Source organism: Scomber japonicus, chromosome 10, assembly GCF_027409825.1.
Source record: "Scomber japonicus isolate fScoJap1 chromosome 10, fScoJap1.pri, whole genome shotgun sequence".
Taxonomy (NCBI): Eukaryota; Metazoa; Chordata; class Actinopteri; order Scombriformes; family Scombridae; genus Scomber; species Scomber japonicus.
This window is the reverse complement of record NC_070587.1, coordinates 21,139,970-21,159,038: the sequence shown is the minus strand read 5'-3', so window position 1 is coordinate 21,159,038 and position 19,069 is coordinate 21,139,970. Positions and strand designations below refer to the sequence as shown.

The following is a 19,069-nucleotide window of genomic DNA, read 5'->3' as shown; positions in this document are numbered from 1 at the left end:
TCCAGGCCACATGTTGAAGTGTCCAAATTGCTCCTGATGGCTGTGCCGCTGGTGCATGAGTACGTGTGTAAGAGAGCATCTGAGACGTTGTACTGTAAATGTACGGTGTTGGATTTGGATTTTTAAAAAGAGCTGCATTGTTCCTGAGTAGGTGGGCAGCTTGCATGGCAGCCTTTGCGATGTGTGCGTGAATGGGTGAATGTTGGCATGTGCTTTAGAGCGCTTTAAGTGGCTTTCAGACTAGAAAAGCTATATAGAAGTGCAGTCCATTTACCATATTCTATTGCTATGAATAAATCAAGTCAAATATACCATAGTAGGAGTGGCTGGAAAAGCAAAGGGATGAATAATGATAGTAAAATGCATTCAAGGTCACTTTGCTTTTGAGAGTCGTGCTACAAGTCAGTTAGCTCTTCTGCTTCTGCTATCACGCTTTCATCATGCAGCAATGATTGCTGTACACGTCCTCTAGAGTAGTAAAGCAGAAAATGCACACACACACATGCACACACACACAGAAGGATAATCCCTACAGGGCTGATGAGTCAGCAGCCTACATCATCCTTTGCTTTTCATCGTTCTGTCTCTATCTCAATCTGCTGGATGGTCTGTTTCACTCACTGTCTGTCTTTCTTTCATTGAGATTAGTGCTCCCACCAAACTGGGAGGCAAAATGCACATACTATCATCTAATATCTATATTAACAGGTGCTGCAAACCTACAGTGAATACAGTACTTGTCAATCAAACAGTGGTTCCATACTAAAACGTCTCTTTTCTTTGTTTGTTCAGCTATAGTGGGAATCGCAGCTCACACAAAATACATATAAACTTTATTTATAATAAATGTCTTGCATAATGTCTTGGGAATTTTTTTTTCCGCATGCAGTTGAATAATATCCTAATCCTGTAGAAACAGAGAGATAGAGACATGAGCAGTACAGCCTCCATTCTGATTGAGATGCTGTACAACAATTCAGCAGGAGCTCCTGACTCACTGTGTCCCCCCCCCCACCATCCTTTTCAATTATTCATGTGTGTGTGTGTGTGTGTGTGTGTGTGTGTGTGTGTGTGTGTGTGTGTGTATGTGTGTGTGCGTGTGTTGTGTGTGTGTGTGTGTGTGTGTGTAAAGAAAAGATACAGAGAGAGAGAGGATAAGGCAGCTCGATATGTGGCCTTAGTGGAGTGCTAGCACACACAGATACAGCAGTCACGACTGACTAACAATTGCTTGCATGCCTGGATTCAAATTCCATGTAATGCTTGATGCAATATACAGCTTATTAAATTGTTAATAATTTAATGCATCTGCTTGACTAAAACACACAAAGACATGCACACATTTCAAACTGAAAGCACACTACTACTAATAATATCAATTTTAAAACTAATCCAGAAATATAGCATTGCACTTTCATACGTTATGAGACAGATTTAAAAAATAAGGCACAAGCTGAGATATCCTGACTATCATGACATCATCATCCATAATGCATCTCAAAGTTTTCATGTTATACCCTCTCTGCCTTATGTTATTCAAATGTAATTCTTATATCTCCAAACACTGCTGCTACAGTAGTAATGAATGACAAAGATAGTTCATTTACTTATTCCTTCACTAATTAATGTTTTTTGTAAGTCACAAGTGGCCAAATGAGTGTGTGTCATCTTAAAGGCGTCACTTGTAGTCACACACACATAGAATTATCACCCAACTCTGTGGTTCCCCTCATCTCTACAGAGCCTTTTAGCATCACTAACAAGCCAACAATGGCTGACAACCAAATGTATGCGTGAAGTCTTTGGAAAACAAAACCTTTAATATTATATTTTTATTATCCTACTTCCTACTTACTTACTCTTAAGTGTTTTCACAAAGCATAAAATCAAATCAAACTGAAATCTAAAACTGAGGTTGGAGCGAGCAGAACAGCCATTCAAAATATTTCCAATTGAGCTGCTGGGTAAAGTGCAGGTAAGAGCAGAAGCCACATGAGGCCTAGCTCTAATAAAAGCCTGACGCCTATGTAGAACCAGGAAGGGCTGACAAGGAGTAGTGGCGGTACTGAACCACTGAGAGTAATTACGGAGTGAGTCCATCCAGCTGTTAAGAGCAGTCAGCTGGTAATAACTGCAATAGTCACATCTACGTTTAAATCTACAGAACCACACACAATTTGCACTGGTCTAGTTACTGCTGGCGGCTCCACACATGATACACACACACACACACACACACACACACACACACACACATTGATGTAGCTTAATTGCTGGCTTGTGGGGTTGCATATTCCTGTTCCTCAGTTTTAGTGGTTATTAAAAAAACAACAAAAAAAAACCAAAAAGCAGATAGAGGCTTTTTTGTCATTTCTAAAAAGGTTATGACTACTGTGAACCAAAAGAACATCTCAAGAAGTCTAGCTGCTTCCACTGCCTCTTTCTACACATTTCTCATGTCTGCTGCTTTGTGGCAAAGGAGAGGTAATAATGACACAAAACAGGGGGAAAAAAGCCTGTTGCTAAAGCTTTTTGAGTTTCCATTAATGATGGAGAATGAGGCTGATGGGAACAGATGGGTCTGATGTGTTCACATGCGAAAAGAATACAGGGCTTCTGGGAAAGGGAACAAAGGTGTGTCCTAGGAGATTTGAACATGGTGTAAGTTGACACAATTCAACTTGTTGAGATAAAGGTGCAATATAATGATCTATTCTAGTATAATAACTGTTATAGCAGCCAACAGTCTCTTGTGCAGAAGCTTGAACAATATGAACAATGCATACAGTCCATACACAGAAAATGCCCTTTACTCAAAGCCTGGGGTATTTTAGCTGTTATCCAAGGTTAATCATGACAGGATTACAAAGGCCTCTACACTATTAGACAGACACACTCTGTCAAACATACACACATGCACTAATATGCAGCCACATCTCATGAGCCGTCATTGTGCAGCTTTGCAAGCAAAGAGAGATACATCATGGGTCTGACATGTTCCCACCCACTACAGTTTGTGTATGTGATTACAATAATATGAGGGGGGGGGGGGGTAAGACAAAAGGAAAAAGCACCCACATTTAAACACGCTGCATGCTGCTACACAAACAGACAGTAACACCTTATGCTTCTGTCTCACATATAAGTTTATGCAGACTCATCTGTTATGCATGAAAAGTCTTTAAACATTTTCACAAGCTGACATTGTGCCATGCTTCAAGCTGACACCAGGGAGAATCACTGCCTCACAAACAGCAATGAATTAATGCTTAAACTATTTTCTGTGTAGCCACTGCTTGTGAGAGCATGTTCTTCCATAACTAAACACTATTGTGGTCTAAATCCTATTAAAAATACATAAAATAGCTACATTCAGGAGAGCTCTGTGTTGGCAGATGTCATACATGCTCGGGGACATGATTACTTGTTACACTAGTTTTCTTGTTTGTTGAAGTGCAAAAAAAAAAAAAAAAAAAAAAAAAAAAAATATATATATATATATATATATATACTTACTATGTCTATTGTAATGTAGTTACATGGTTATCTTGTGTATTTTTAATCGCATTTGAATATAGAGGTGCAAAGAAACAGTATGAACTCTATTAGGCTGTGGCTACACTGATACCACTTATTGAATTTTATTGAATCATTTTCTTATTGTCACTAGTTCCCATGAAAGGACCACCAACACCAACAATTAATTCATCAACAAGTATTATATGTGCAGCCACAGCCTTTATAGCGTATTCCTCTCCCTCTCAAAACTATTAAAAACACATTAATTAGTCACATCATGGCACTAGATGATGTGTTCCTTCATTACGATGAAATCAGCACTGTATTTGTTTTAGGTCAATCCAGCATCAATCCCCCTGGTGCCATTAATACTCACAAGCACACCAGCTCAAAATAATCCCTCCAAAATACACTGTTTACTCTTGTTTGGGTCATGTTTGCTGAAATAGAAAACTATAAACTGTAACTGGACTAAAACACATAAACCACATATTTGTGACCCACTTTTAAACATTTATGTCTTCAGTTGGCAGCAGACAAACTTGTTGTTGGTTTTGGTCGTTTTATGAGATGCTAGACTTTTCCTTCAAAGGCATTCCTTTAGGAGGTGATCTCTAGTTGGCCTGTATTGATCCAGATCTTCAACCCTCACACTTTGGACTGGTGTGTACCCTATTGACCAACATGGTGTCAAATAACTGTCACTCAATAGCATATGAGGATGCCCTGCAGCATCTGCCACACTCAACACGACTGATGGGACTCTTATTTCAAATGGCACCCTTTAACACATCAATAAATGTAACTGATATGAAAACCACTGTGGGAGTATAACTAAAAGAAACCAGAAGAAGCCAAGCATTCATGCACCACAGGGCACACATACATACATGTCAGGTTCAAATTTTTTAAGACATGGATTTTTATAAATGTACCAATAAGCACCAATGGGGACATGCCAAGGTGGTTTCCTTGGCAACAAGTGCTCATATTTGCTCGATGCAGTAAAATTCCTTTGAAATCATCTTCACAGGTGCAAACTCCCATAGCAGCAAACTGATGGTGGTCATCGAGCCGAAGTAGCCGTATATGAGTCATGCCTGCCTTAACACTGCTGAGCTTCAGACAAATTCTTAATACCATTCACCTCTATGATGAGCACAGCACTGAAATACCTGTGTTCTTATATTACATTTAGATATATATCCACAGAAAACACTGGTTCATGCTGAAACTACTATATCTATGTGAGTGCAGAGTGCGATACAAACCATGCTGCATGAGTGATGCCTTGTTGAGTTACACATGAATGGACCATGAAAGCCCGTTGTTTATTTATAGCTCCTCTCACCCTCAAGCAACATACATAGGGAGAAAAAAATACCCAGAATGCACTGTGTCCTAGTGTAAGCATAGCACCAATGTGGTGTGGCAGCCAAACAAAGAGGAAGCCATTGGGATGCAGACACTGTGAAGGCTGGAAGTGACATCTGCGGAAAATGCTGGCTTCCCACACCATGCTGCTGCTACCGCTGGTGGATGCAGATAACAGGACTGTCTTCATATTAGATGCCTTTGCTTTAAATGACATTTCACTTAGTGGTTGGTGGAGTTGTACTTTCTTTGCTGTGATGAAGCCCATGTGAAAAAACTAATTGTATTGTAAATAATTGATATCAAAGCAACAGGGATTATAACTGAAAGCAAATCACCAAACATGTATGCGCTACACACAAAGATAGATTTACAAATGTACCAATAAGCACCAAAGGAGACATGTCATGGCGTTTATACAGCTCAGGTCAAAATTCACACTAGTGTTTGCAATATTTAACTGTTTAACTACAAATAATGTATATTTTACATTTGTGCTGGCCATTTTTGAGTGCTTTACATTTGAATGGGTACTATCTGAGAGCCACTGTTTTTCATTTATTTCATTACAGTATGAAGTTCAAGGAGTACATCATTAACTTGCTTGACTGGCTGAAACAACAGTACATTTAACTTTCCACACAGTGGCACAGTCTGCAAAATGACTAGCTTAAAGTTAGCTAAAGTAAGCATTCTGTTAAGCTATATATTGGAGCTAGCTCTAGGGCTACATGGTTTGGTGGGTATTATTAATACTTTCAGCTAAGCTCACTATGGTGTGTTAGCTGTAGGCTGACAGCCAACATGATGTCTCAAAGTCCACTCTATGACAAAGAGTAGGTAAAGTGTTTGACAAACACTGTCTGTGTTAGCATCCAGTGACAAAGGTTATTCTGCTGGCAAACGCTAGGAATTGGATTGTTAAGCTACATGCTAACAGTGAGGAGAGACTCTGAGAGTGTTCTGAGACATTGAAAACAAATAGATGAAAGAGAACCTCTGCTATAATTCTATGGTGGTTTGCACTGCACTATAGTTCAAGTCAAACAGTGTGTCCAATATTGTTGAAGTAGCTGTTTTAGTAACACCTTTTTTGTTTAGTCATGGTGGCTATCATTGCTCAGGAAACACTGTAACGTCATCTACAACTAGAAACATAAAATGCTCCGTAAGTGGTCCTTAAAAAGGGGATCTATGTATAAAACAGAAAATAAATACTTTTATGAGCCTGCTATAAGTCCATTTACTGTGACTATGTAGCAAATACATTTGTTCATGTGAAAATACTGCAGACACTTTCAATCTGCAGGTGAACCTAATGCATTTTCCTCTCTCATCTTTCAACAAAGCACCCAAACAATATAAATCATTTCTCCTGCTGAACAACGTTGCCAAAACCAGCCAATCAACCAGTCATCTCACTCTACTTTAATCGTCCTTCCATTTGCCCACAGCTCTAATGCTACTAATGATCCCACAAAAAGATAAATAAAATGCCCAAATTGAAGCCTATCTTTTTCCATCAGTCTACATCTCTTCCAGTGTGCATTCATTTTGTTCTTTGCTGCTTCTTTTGTCTCTTTATAGTCTGTTTTCACCCAACACTGATCCCATTAGATGTTGTCTCTTCTCTGTTTGAACAGAAAATCTACAGCTTGTGGCTTGTGTATTTCTGTTGGGTGTAGGCTTTTCTAAGAAAGACATTGATCCAGCCTGTATATACAGCCATATTATGGAGCAAAAATAGAGTTTTGTTCTAGATTGTTAAGGTTCTTTTTCTGACATAGACATATTAGTATCTGCACAGGTGTTATTGTAGGTAATTTATGTTCAGGTCAGAAGAAGAAGAAGGAAATGGGGAGTCTCGTACTACTAAAATGCCCTACTGATTAATGGTTTTAGCACATTTTACACACAGAGAATTTTAGTAGCATATAGATAAAGGTAATTGCCTCCTCTAACTCAACCTGTTAAAAGGCACATTAGAGCTGGCTCTTGAAATACTTTATTTAACACCCAGGCCTGATTTAGGCCAACGCTAATAAACGTTGAGCCTAAACATCAAAACTAAGCTGTCAGCATGATGATGTGAATATGATGATGAAAGGAATAAATGACTGAGTCTACAGAAAAAGTTAGAATTCCAAGAGCAATTACTTGAGATGTATATATTAAGAAAGCTTGAGCTGAAATACTCCCAGCAGTATCTACTCCTTGCATGAGTGAGAAACCAAATTACATCTATCAACACTGTAGGTCAATATCTGGGGGTATGCAATCATTTATTTCCCTAATAACAAGCTGTATTCATGATACAACTTTCACACAAACACTGAGGCAAATGGAAGGTAGAGGTAGAGTAGTGAGTAAGTAAGTTTGTCAAAGGCCACCTGCATTAATCTTTGGAATTTATGGATACGGGACAATTTGGCAAAACCAACACATGGACTCTGCAAATGTTTGCAATAAATCTAATGAGTCAACAGCAGAGTTGGCAGTTGCATCAAGAAAGGGAATAACGTCATCTGGATCAGTATCAGCGCTGTTATTGACCTTGGTAAGCAGATTGGGTATCTTCAATGACATGACTGATCTACATTAAAGTGATTATGTCATAAAATTCAATGGTTCTGCTATCAGTTACATCCATCTACTCATGGTGGGTTACAGTTGTTAGTGCCACAGCAATTCATGATTTAATGATACTTAAAAATGGCCATAAAGAGTTCAACACAGTGAAGAGAATGGGTGTACAAATCTAGACAAAAAAGTGCACTGGTATCAGATCTTGCCACATACCCTGAGTTGCAGTGTCATGAAAGAACCATGTACTGTACTTGTGAATCTCACAAATAGATCAGCGTCACAGTAAATGAAAGACTTACACAGAAGTCAGGATGAGGGAACATCAGGAACAAGTCGTTCAGAATTCCCCAACTGTCAAATATACTGCATGATCTTGAAAGATAAATTATTGATCTTACTCTGTTACTTTATCTTTCCAGAGGCGCCAGTGTTTCAAAACTATTCCAAACTTTTAAAATATACCTAAATGTTCCCACAGAGTCCTTTGCATCTGGTGATTCAGTCAGTGGGAGAGCACTTTTTTGTGACACTTCAGTTTTTTTATTGCAAAGTCTGGTCCTGAGGCAGAGCTTGGCAGTCAAACAGAGCAATAAAACAGTAGGAAACCCAAGCCTTGCTGAATTATTGATGTGCAGGCTGGGTATAGACTTGAACTTTTAATGTTGTGTGCTGTTGGAAAGGCTGATGCTTACCTGCATACCACAACAAGGACTGTTTACCTACATCCTGTTCTGGGTAAAGCAATGTACATTCTAGCTATTTGTTTGTCATAAATCCCCCTTGAAGACACTTCTACACTTCTCTACTGTAATGCTAATGTTCTCGCAGTCTCAAGGGCACTGTGTTTTTCAAAGAACATCAGAAAGAGGATCAAGACACATGGGAAGAGGCGGAATGTTGCAAGAATGAAGAGAAGCGACTCAATTCAAATCGGTTGCTCAGATTTAGAGTAGATAATGGTCTGATAACAGCTGTGTGGGTGATCTTGGCCGCAGCTCATTAATCTGGACACATACTGTTGGTAGGCCAGTGCACCTCCCACACAGTGTTTAACATTAGAGAGAATTATGGGGATTTCAAGAATACCCGCTTGTGATCACAACTGCAGTACTGTACAGTACATGCTGATCCCTCTTACCAGCCTCACTTTACTGGAACTCACCATTAAGCAGCAATAGCGATGGACTGGGGGAGTTAAATAAAAAGGCAAATATGGGGTTGAAGATGCTTTTAAAACATCTGTGTCTTCTTTTTTTCACTCACTACTTGACCATGCTACATGCATTGTGTTACACCATCACACAGTGCACTGAGTTCTGATCAATGCTGTAATTTAGTATAGCGAAACTAAGAGTCTACAGCCATGCTACCACCTCTGTGAGGCTGTACTTCAGCAAAACACCACTTTGAACTACCTGCTAAAATCACAACGACTATGCTAATGATAAAAGGCATAATGTTTAGGCCTACCATGTTCACTAAAAAGCAAAACAAAGTACAGCTGAGGCAGATGGGAAAGTCATTACTTTTGCAGGTAGTTGGTCATAAAACAAAGTATTGGACAAATTTTAAATTTTGATAGGATGATGGGTCTAGAGGAGAGATTGCCAAAGTTATTACAATTCAGCCCAAGGGGGACATAAATGTGTGTGCCAAAGGCAATCCATCCACCCAAATCTCAACCTCATGATGGCACTAAAAGTAAAGTCAGGGATCATCAATGTCACTTGGTGATGCTGCTACTGTGAAAACTATACTTTAACTTCTATACTTTCATGCTGGGAATGAACACAGGTTGTCTTTTAAAGCTTATTACTGCTTTTCCAGGCTGTCAATGAAAAATTATGGATTCAACAAAATGTGTTACTGTTGCTGGCAGACATGAAACCTTCTATACACATCTGGCTGGTTATATTATCTGCAGCAAATATTATCTTGATGTTCATATTTCTAATGGCAAAAGCTACTGTTACTATGATCCAGATGTTTCCAGATTAAACTGCTCAGCTGTTTTCTTATTTCTATAATTATAGAAATAGTTCAGACATTTTAGGAGATACACATATTCCTTTTCTTGCCAAGAGTTATACAAGAATATTAATAGCACTGTAGTGTCTGTCCATTAAATGTGAAGCTACAACTAGTGACAGTTAGCCAGGAGACATGGAAACAGCTAGCTTGGTTCTGTAAAACTAAAAACAGTCATTTAAAACTTTTTTGTAATTCTTTTGTAAAATGTGTATAATTAGTGTGCTTTGGTGGTGAGGGTAGGACACCCCCTGCCTTCAGTTTTTATGCTAAGCTAAACTAAGCTAACCGGCTGCTTCATATTAACGTACAGAAATGAGAGTGGTATCTATCTTCTCATCTAACTCGCTAATTGGGTGTTAGTGTCACAGTCTGCTCCTGAGTCCCTCTCTGGAGCCACACTCTTTCATCCCTGGCATTGTTCTCTGTCTCTGTTTCCAGCCCCTGCTCATTTCTCCTGGGCCATTTACTTTCCTGCCATCCTCAAGCTGTCCACCAAATAACCTCAAACTTTCTCTCCTTTCCCAATTTCATTTACACACCTGTTCCCACTTCTCATCAGACCACTGCTCACCTGCAGCTCATTCCCTCATTAGACATAGCCTATTAATTATATCGCTCCACATGCTTTGTTGTCTGCCAGTTTGTCATATTTGGACTCTCACATTCTGGCCAAACTGACCTTTCTCCTGTCTGTTCCTATTCCTTACCTGTCATTGCAGTTTTGACATTTGGACTAATTTTGACCTGCCTGTCTGCTTTGTTTGACTTATTCAGACTGATTCTCATTCTGGCCTGTAAGCCTGTTTGATTTGTGAGCACTAAAGCCCCCTCTGTCTTGTCTGCATTTGGATCCTCCACCTGTCTGTCCTGTTCCCATTTGTCACAGTTAGACATATCTCTTAAAATGCTGAAATATTCCCAACACTATAAAACATATAAAAATGTTAAAGGAGGTATGTAATGCATGTGATATCATTAATGCAGAGGTATTACAGTAAGTCTTGAGCATATATTGCCTTAACTGGATTTAATTTACTAGCTTCAATGTATGTGAAAGTCTGAACTGTACAGCTCTGGGTTGTTTCAATATAAAAATATCAGCCTTTTGTAGCAAAAATATAAATCAATATAAATGGACTTGGATGAGAGGCACAAAGCTTTAACACTTAACATGTACGCTAATGTACATGAGACTTAAAGAGCATAAGAAATCTCTGCCCCTCACCCCCATCCTCTTCCTTCAAGAGGCAGGCTGCCTCTCAAATGTGGCAACATAGTGATGGTGACTCATGTTGTGGTAACAGCACCATAGCAGCCAAAGGGGACGCAGCGTGCCGTTTGTTTCTCACCGCTTAGCCTCCTGCCTCCACCCCCCTCACTAATATACACACACACACACACACACACACACACACACACACACACACACACACACACACACAGAGAACAGCAGGTCTTATATCCTGCATTAACTATGAGCAGAGCATAAGCTAATCGTATCTCAGTGTTAAAAAACCTGTTAATTGGAGTAACTCGATTTAGAGCGGCGGCAGATTTGGTGATAATTATGGCAGCAAACACAGACAGAATCTCAGCCATCATAATCGGAAACAAAGTCCTTTTGATTAAAAAAAAAAGTCTGGATTTAAATAGGAAACCTAATGAGAGAAGGGAAAGTATATATTTTGAAAAAGCCACAGATCTGTCGTAGCGTTCACAACAGCAGGAGGATTAAGAGGTTAGGGCATCATGAGTAGCAGCAGATAAAGATGGAGGCTATTAAGGAGCAGAAGGAGTGGTGGAGCCTGTCTTTAGAAACAGAGCCATCTTCATTTGGCAGATATTCAAACCCTGTTACACTAGTTCTCTTTCCCTTTGGGCCACAGATACCCTGCCTGTCCTCTCATCCATGCTGTGTGCCTGATCAAACCAGCAAAATGCTGCCTGCAAGTGTTCCTAATAGGCTCCCATTTCTGAGTCAGGAAAGTAGAAGCAGTGCTTGTCTCTCATCCAGGTTGGAAATAAAAACAAAATGAGCCCTCTGATGACAGTAATCTTTTGGCGGCTGCTGTTTCAGTTTAGATAGAAAGCGGCACAGAGTCTTGCAGCAGAATGAAGTAGGGGGGAAAAAATTGTGCACCAGGCGCGCAACTGAGTTTAATTGATGCATTATCCAGTTGTTGTGTAATCCACCCAGACCAATCAATCTAGATAAACAGAATCACTGCAGTGTACTGAACACACCCTGATGATGAGTGCTTGGCAGGTAAGTGGACTAAGTGGGCTAGCACTGAATATGGTAAAAAGAAGTGTAGCATCCAAGCGCTGTCCTCAAAAAGTTATGTTCTGGCAAATTGGTATTTAGCTTTGTTTGCTTGTTCAGTGATCACCTTATAATTCTAACATTTCTAACAGCAGTGTCTGGTTCACCTCCCTAAACAATTTACTATACAATAAATAAGTTGTATGTGAGTGTGAGTGAACATTGTGGTCCTTGCTTCATCTTGAGCCCTGAATTGGTGTTCCTGCCAGCAAAGAGATGCATTAATATAATTCAAAAGTTATCTCTGGAGTTATAAAAGAGAATAACTGAATTTAAAGACATAGAAAAATACTTTTTTGGGGTCCAAATTCTAATCCTGTGTCCCTGTGTTAATTATATATGCTTCCAGTGTTCCCCCTATATGCTTTTTTTTTTTAAATTATAATCGGGACAACGCAGGCCACATGTACTTTTTCCACTTTGAGCAGCTGACTGGAGCTAGGGGTGAGCAGATGAGGTAATGAACACAGGTAATATGTAGCAAGCAATGTACATAAACAATGACTTATAAATGTTATCTGCTTACAATTGCATTATAGAGTGTTATAAACCACTTATTAAATGTTTATAATGCTAAATAGGGGGAGGTTATTCTAAAGTGTGTCTAAAATGTTACATTACAGAAGCTAAAGACCCTCTAACTGCTGTTTCATTGTGTCTTTAATGATGTTATTTGATAGCATAACTGCCAAAACTAAGATTATGGTATAGTAAGAAAAAAGCTTGAGACTAACTGTTTTGCACCAGCAGTATTGTCAGTGTACAGTAAGTACTGCTGAAATTTAGATACTTTCCCCTAAGTTCCAATTCGCCCATAAATGTCGCCAACATCTTTGTTACTATCTGAAGATGGGCTGCCCTCAAGACCGCTGCTCAGAGGATTGGTGAACTTATCATTTGTAGAAAGGATTTACAAGAGGCTGTTGCTTTATGGCACAAAACAGGAAGACTGTAATGTCACTGTGCACATAAATCTTTAAGATTATGCTTGAATGACAAAAAATCTTCTTAGCAGTTTTCTTCTTTTTAATCGTCTTTGTTCACAGTAATTATTCTAATGCTTTGAAAATGTCGGACCAGCCAGGCAGTTGCCTCACAGCTGCACCTCCTTCTCTGCACCACCCTGCTCCTATTCACAAAAAGACACTCAATTGGATCACTGAAGTCCTTTTTACTGGGTCGTTGCCAAAGGCGTGTAGCATATGAACCTTTGTGTCTATTTCAAGTCGTGCATGCGTGCACACACACACACAGCCTGTGCAACTCTTAGATATCGAGAGCTTTTCTGTAAGACACACTCAGGCTGTGTGTGGTGTCGGGCAATCTGTGCTGCTGCTGCTGAGCCCTAATCTTTTGAGAGTTTAGAAGATGTCCGATCGGTATCACAATCATCTGTCAGGCTCTTAAAATAAATGGCAAACGCGTCCCCCAAATTCTTGGTGAGCCTCTGGAGACATATATCTACTGATGTGATACGACTTGGATTACATTCTTTCTTTTAGCCTTTACTGTATTATCCCATTTAGTAGTGTGTGTACTATAGACAAAAATATCTCGATCACAGACCACTATCTTGAATCAGCCCCTATCTGCTTTACAATATAGATCACTTTTAAGGTATACAATTACACACAGGCCACACAGATGTTTGTATAATGTGGTTGCCTGCAAAACTGCAAAGAACAAATAAGCTGTGCCACATTTACAACAATTAGTATCCATTATCTATTAATGAAGCATTTGATCCTCAAATATACTGTAGAACATGATCCAGTCCAAAAGCTCTCTGATTTTCTCTCTCTCTCTCTCTGTCTGGGGCTTTGGGGTCACAGCATGAGGAGCTTACTATCCTGCTGCTCTCTGCGTGTCCCTTGAACTACATCAGCTGAGAAACAGACCAGTGATTTGACTGTCAGTGGGACAGTCCATGACATTATTTTTAGACCATGGACACATACAGTGTCTGTGAAGACACAGGAGTAAAGAAAAGTTAGAGCATGTTTTATGCACGATACCGCTTTGACGTTGTCGCTCACATTGACAAACTACATTATTCAATGGATGTCTCAACTCTGAATCCCCCTCCCCGCCTGACACTATCACAGCTTGGACTAAAGCACAACAAATAAAAATATCCAATTTCCAACATTTGAAATATCTAAAGTTCTTGTAAAAAAAATGTTGATTGTAAAATCATTTGTTAATAGAGCTGTGATGTGGCTGTGTGGTAGATATACTACAGTATGTGCAAACAGTAGTAATTAGCCATGTCTATGAGAGACTATATTAACATGATGGGAGGATCTTTGAAGTGGAATGGGGGCTAATTATGAAGATAAGTGATTATGTCAGTGAACTGCTTCAGGAAAATATCTGGATTTGTACGGCAAGTTTATCCGGAAACCACATCCTTAATAATTCATAGTTGTATCCGTGTTGGATTCATATGGATTCTCTGGAAAAAACACACCTTTATGGTTCGTGTAAGGGTGTTTTTTTGTTGCAATGGTAATGGTGGATGTAAAATAGGAGAGTACAGCTGCTATTCTGACAGTGTCTTATGGCAACAGGTTACCTTGGTGGTGTGTATGTATGGATGTTTCTGCAAATAGTCAGAGTAGGAGTGACATCAAATGCACATTTTGAGTAGCCCTGAGCTGCACACTGGGTAAATGTCAGGTGTGGATGAAATTAGAAATGATTTCAGACAATATCCCTGCGGCACTATGTCTAATATGAAGATAATTCACCTTTCACATATTTCAACATGCCCTTCACTTAATATGTAAGCAAACAAACTCCGCTCTGCTCAAACTAGAGGATTTTCCATGTAGATTAATCCAAGATGTGCATGTTTGGACTGACTATCCTGAGCTATAAATTAAAAAGTGATGTGTCATTTTCTGTAGCACACATTTGTCATTAGTCTGTTTAAAATCATGAAGTTTAAAGGTGGTGAAGATAAGATATATATATGAGAGAAATGATGAGACTGTTAAAGCTATAACAAACCATTACAACATAACAAGCTAGGCACAGGTTATATATGACATCCTATAAAATATCTGACGTGTGAATACTTTTAATTTGATAGTATACTAAAGGAAGACACATTGTTGAACAAAAACCATTCTTCACAATTACATTAAATGGCAGTTCAATCAGAAGGGCGGTGCTTCCTCTGCACTGGCAGCACTGCACTGGCCCATGATGACAAAACGCTGACACAAAACTTTGGCAAGTGGATGAGATTTCAACTTTGCTGTAGCGATGACTTAACACAGTTCATCATTCAGTTTTATTATTTAGGCTGAACACGAACTGACGCGTGGATCGATTTCTCCTGCTGGGTTTGAGTTTTCCAGCTTGAACCCGCTGCCATTTCCTAAACTTTCACACTGAATCAACATATGATGCTGATGGTTCTCATTACATGCTGAAACAGTCCACTTCTAGTCTAAACATGCTTATTTCATTAACATCCTTTGGCCTGATTGTCACAAATTGATTACCAAAGGTCCTCAGAGGGACTTTATCATACAAATCAATGGCAAATGGATTAAGTGATTAGGGTTGTGTGGAATTATTGAGCCTAGGTGTCTATGAAAAGCTTTGCACATGACTAAAATACACAGGTACATGTAAGCATAGGCAAATCAGCTATTAGAAGTTCTACATCCCAGGGAACATTTCATGAGATATTAAATTCACATGTGTATGTAGAAGAAACTTCCAACTCTAGCATCCAGACATGCTTCCAACCATCTCTCTCCTTCCTTCCTTTCCTCTTTCCTTCTGTCTGCTGTTGTCTGATTTGTGGGTTTGTGCATCACTCTTTTTTACATTTTCTGTATATGGATGTTTACTGGGGGGTGAGTAAATATATGCTGCACATCTACTGTCCAAATACTTTATAGTCCTAATCACCATTTTTGTTCAGGAGCGTAAACTGAACTGGCAACCCATCCATTTCTTCACTCACTTATTTGCACAAAGCAATGAACCAACAAATTGTGCAAATAAAATAAACCAGTGCTAAAGCTTAGCAGTGCCATACATGCAGGGGACAGGACCCCAGGTTTAAAAAAAAGGTGTGTGTGTTTAGTAGTAACAACACCACTTTTAACCTTTTTAACTATGCATTCACCTGCACTGGAGCAGCATGGGAGAGACAGCCTCCAGTCAATAGGATGTGGTCCCCCCCCCCCCCCCCCCCCACAACAGGGGGAAGGTGCCCTGCTGTAATTGGGTAATAAGTTTTGGTTTGTTCAATTAAAGTCTAAATTAAAGAAGAGATTGCTTCCAGCATTATGTGTGATTGTGTGCAAATAGTGTACACGTGAGTACATCCTGTGGCTGAATGACACATGCACACACACACACACAAACACACACACACACACACACACTGGAGAAAAGGATGGGGGAGGCAACCATCATGGCTTTGCTGCATGGCCTAGTTGTACATGAGGAGGATGGATGGAGGGTCAAAAGGACACAGTTAATAGATATATAGAAAGAGAGATATAGATGGAAAGATAGATAGATGGATAGATAGATAGATAGGTGTTTCCTCTACTCACATTCCAAGTGCTTTTTCTTTGGGGCCGTCTGTTCATGTGTGGTGGATTTACACACAGCTCGGCACACCTCGGATCCAGTCAGGGTGTACTGCGCCGCGGCGATGCGGTCCGTCAGCGTCTGACCCGACATCTTCTCTCCGTGGAGTCCAACCTCGACAGTCAAGCGTCCAATATGGTCCTACCCCCCCTCCCCACACCAAAATGAACGACCAGCCTCAGTAATCCCTGCTGCTGCTGCTGCTGCTGCTGCCCTCGACACCACTATATAGACCTAGAGATGGAGCTCGTAAAGAATCACTCAAGCCTGCGTTTAATGTGGTGTGGCCCACTTTCTGCAGAATTGCAATTGATTAGAGTTGCATAAGAGTATTGACAGGCAGGATTCCCATTCACTTCTATTGGATCATGCGTTTCATGAGCTGACTTACTTCCAAGAGGGCCAATATCCTCTGATTATTACACCATGCGGGCTAATTGACTGCAAATGTGCATCCCAGCTTCTAATTCTTTACACTTCCTTTCCTTTTTAATATCAATTTTTTTTTTTTACTTTTCAGCGTTATCCTTCAGGCTCCCTGACAAAGCGGATGATGCTCGTTGATGCCTCCCTGTTTTCCTTCCTCCAGCCTCCTGGATAATCCTCACCGCCCCTCCGACAGTCCCTGTGTTTTCAGCAGGGTGTGCAGGGGAACATCATCCCCCACCAGCTGCTTTTTTTTCTCTCTCTCCTCCTCCTCCTCCTCTCCCCCAGGATGCTTCCCCCTCTGCAGCGGCCCACTGTCAGCTGCAAGCCCCGGAGATGCTCGCTTCAACCCCGGGTCGTTGGATGCTCGGTGTTTTCAGTGGATTGACATCCTCTTGTTTATTTAATTATTAAAGCATTTATATTTCTCACCTCGCCCCGCCCCCTCCTTTTGAGTCAGGTGACGTGATAGTGTAGCCTACCAACTATGGATGCGTTATACCACCCAACCTCCGCCGATGCCTCTTTCATCGCGAGAGCCAGACAGAAGACGAGAAGTAGGGTGGAGGTTGTATATGTGTGAGGACGTGAAGGGTTAACAGAGCTACATCACAGCCAAGCGTGATGCTCTGGCATGCTGCTGCCACACCGTGAAGGTCATATGAAGCGTGGCACTATTTTCTCTGATCTTGTTGCTCACTAATTGATGCAAACACGACCTAAAGTCAGGATGCGCACCAGCCAGTTAGCCTTTGTCTCTCTCCATGGTGCTGATCTTCAGCTGCTGCACCTCTGACGTCACTGTGCTTTAAAGTCACTGGCTATATCCAAATAAATATTTCAATTTTTATGTTGTTGTTTGTTTTTATATACATTTTATCCTAATATTCCTGAATATCACCCCATGCTTAAAAATCTGTATAAAAAAACAAAAACAATCTTGGGAGGGTTACTTTGGAAATATAATAAGTTACAGATTACTAGTTACCCTATTTAAAATGTGATAAGTAATGTAGCTTTTTTTTTAAAGTAATGTAGCTAAATGTAGATTTTGCAATATAAAATTAAGATATTTTATGAAAAGTCAAAAGGCTGGCATTGGGCTTAATTGGTACTGTGACACCATTTAAACCCATGTGTGTTCAAAATAGACCCACATCATGATTTATGTATGAAATATAAAAAATATTGATTTCAAGGAATTAAAAACATCAATATATGTATTCAGTAACAGTACTCAGTACTCCCAAGCAACATCTGAAAGGTCTGACATCAGATGTAATCCCCTGTTGTTTTTATAAGTAACTCTAATTTAATTACACCTTTTTCCTCAGTAACTACAGATTACAGTTTAATGTATTTTGTAATTAAATTACATAATGCAGTTAAATGTAACTAATTAATCCACAACAATGTACATGATATATATATATATATATATATATATATATATATATATATATATATATATATATATATATATATATATAACCTGAGCTAAAGTCTATCCATCAATACCACCCCTAGCAGTGGAAGTAGGCTACTCAATACAAAAATGTCTACATAAGCTGCTAAAACTCCTGCATTCAAAATCCTACTAAAGTAAAAGTACTGAAATATTACCTGCATTTTACACTTGGCCTGTTGGCCAATTCTTTGGCCTGTAAATGGTAAATGGACTGTACTTACATAGCACTTTTCTAGTCTTCCAACCACTCAAAGCGCTTTCACACTTTAAGTCACATTCACCCATTTACTCACACATTCATACACTGATGACAGGGTGCCATGCAGGCTGCCAGCCTGCTCACCAGGGGGAAAGTAACATTCACACACACATTCATACATGGCTAGCACAGCCATCAGGAGCAATTTGGGGTTAAGTATCTTTCCCAAGGACACATCGACATGTGGACTGAAGGAGCCAGGAATTGAACTGCAGATCTTCCGATTAGTGGGCTTGCTCTACCTCCTGAGCCACAGCTGCCTCTTGTGAGCTCTTTGTTTGTTCTGTGCGTGTGTGTGTGTGTGTGTGTGTGTGTGTGTGTGTGTGTGCGTGTGTCTGGGGGGGGATGTGCCTTTTTACACATCCAACAGACATGTTCCAACATTAGCATTTATTTTAGCTGTGTTTGGCCAGCAGGAGAATAAAAATCCAATACTCACTCTTCTTTTATTTTTTGGGCTCCA

General features: G+C 39.8%; 1 protein-coding gene across 1 annotated transcript in view; it reads right to left on the bottom strand.

Moving 5' to 3' along the window:
- Positions 1 to 16,546, bottom strand: part of snap91a (synaptosome associated protein 91a) — a 48,271-nt gene extending 31,725 nt beyond the window's left edge. Inside the window, exon 1 of the mRNA XM_053326787.1 lies at positions 16,417 to 16,546. Coding sequence (XP_053182762.1) covers positions 16,417 to 16,546 — 130 coding nt within the window. The remainder of the gene's footprint in view (positions 1 to 16,416) is intronic.
- Between the last annotated feature and the right edge of the window lie 2,523 nt (positions 16,547 to 19,069).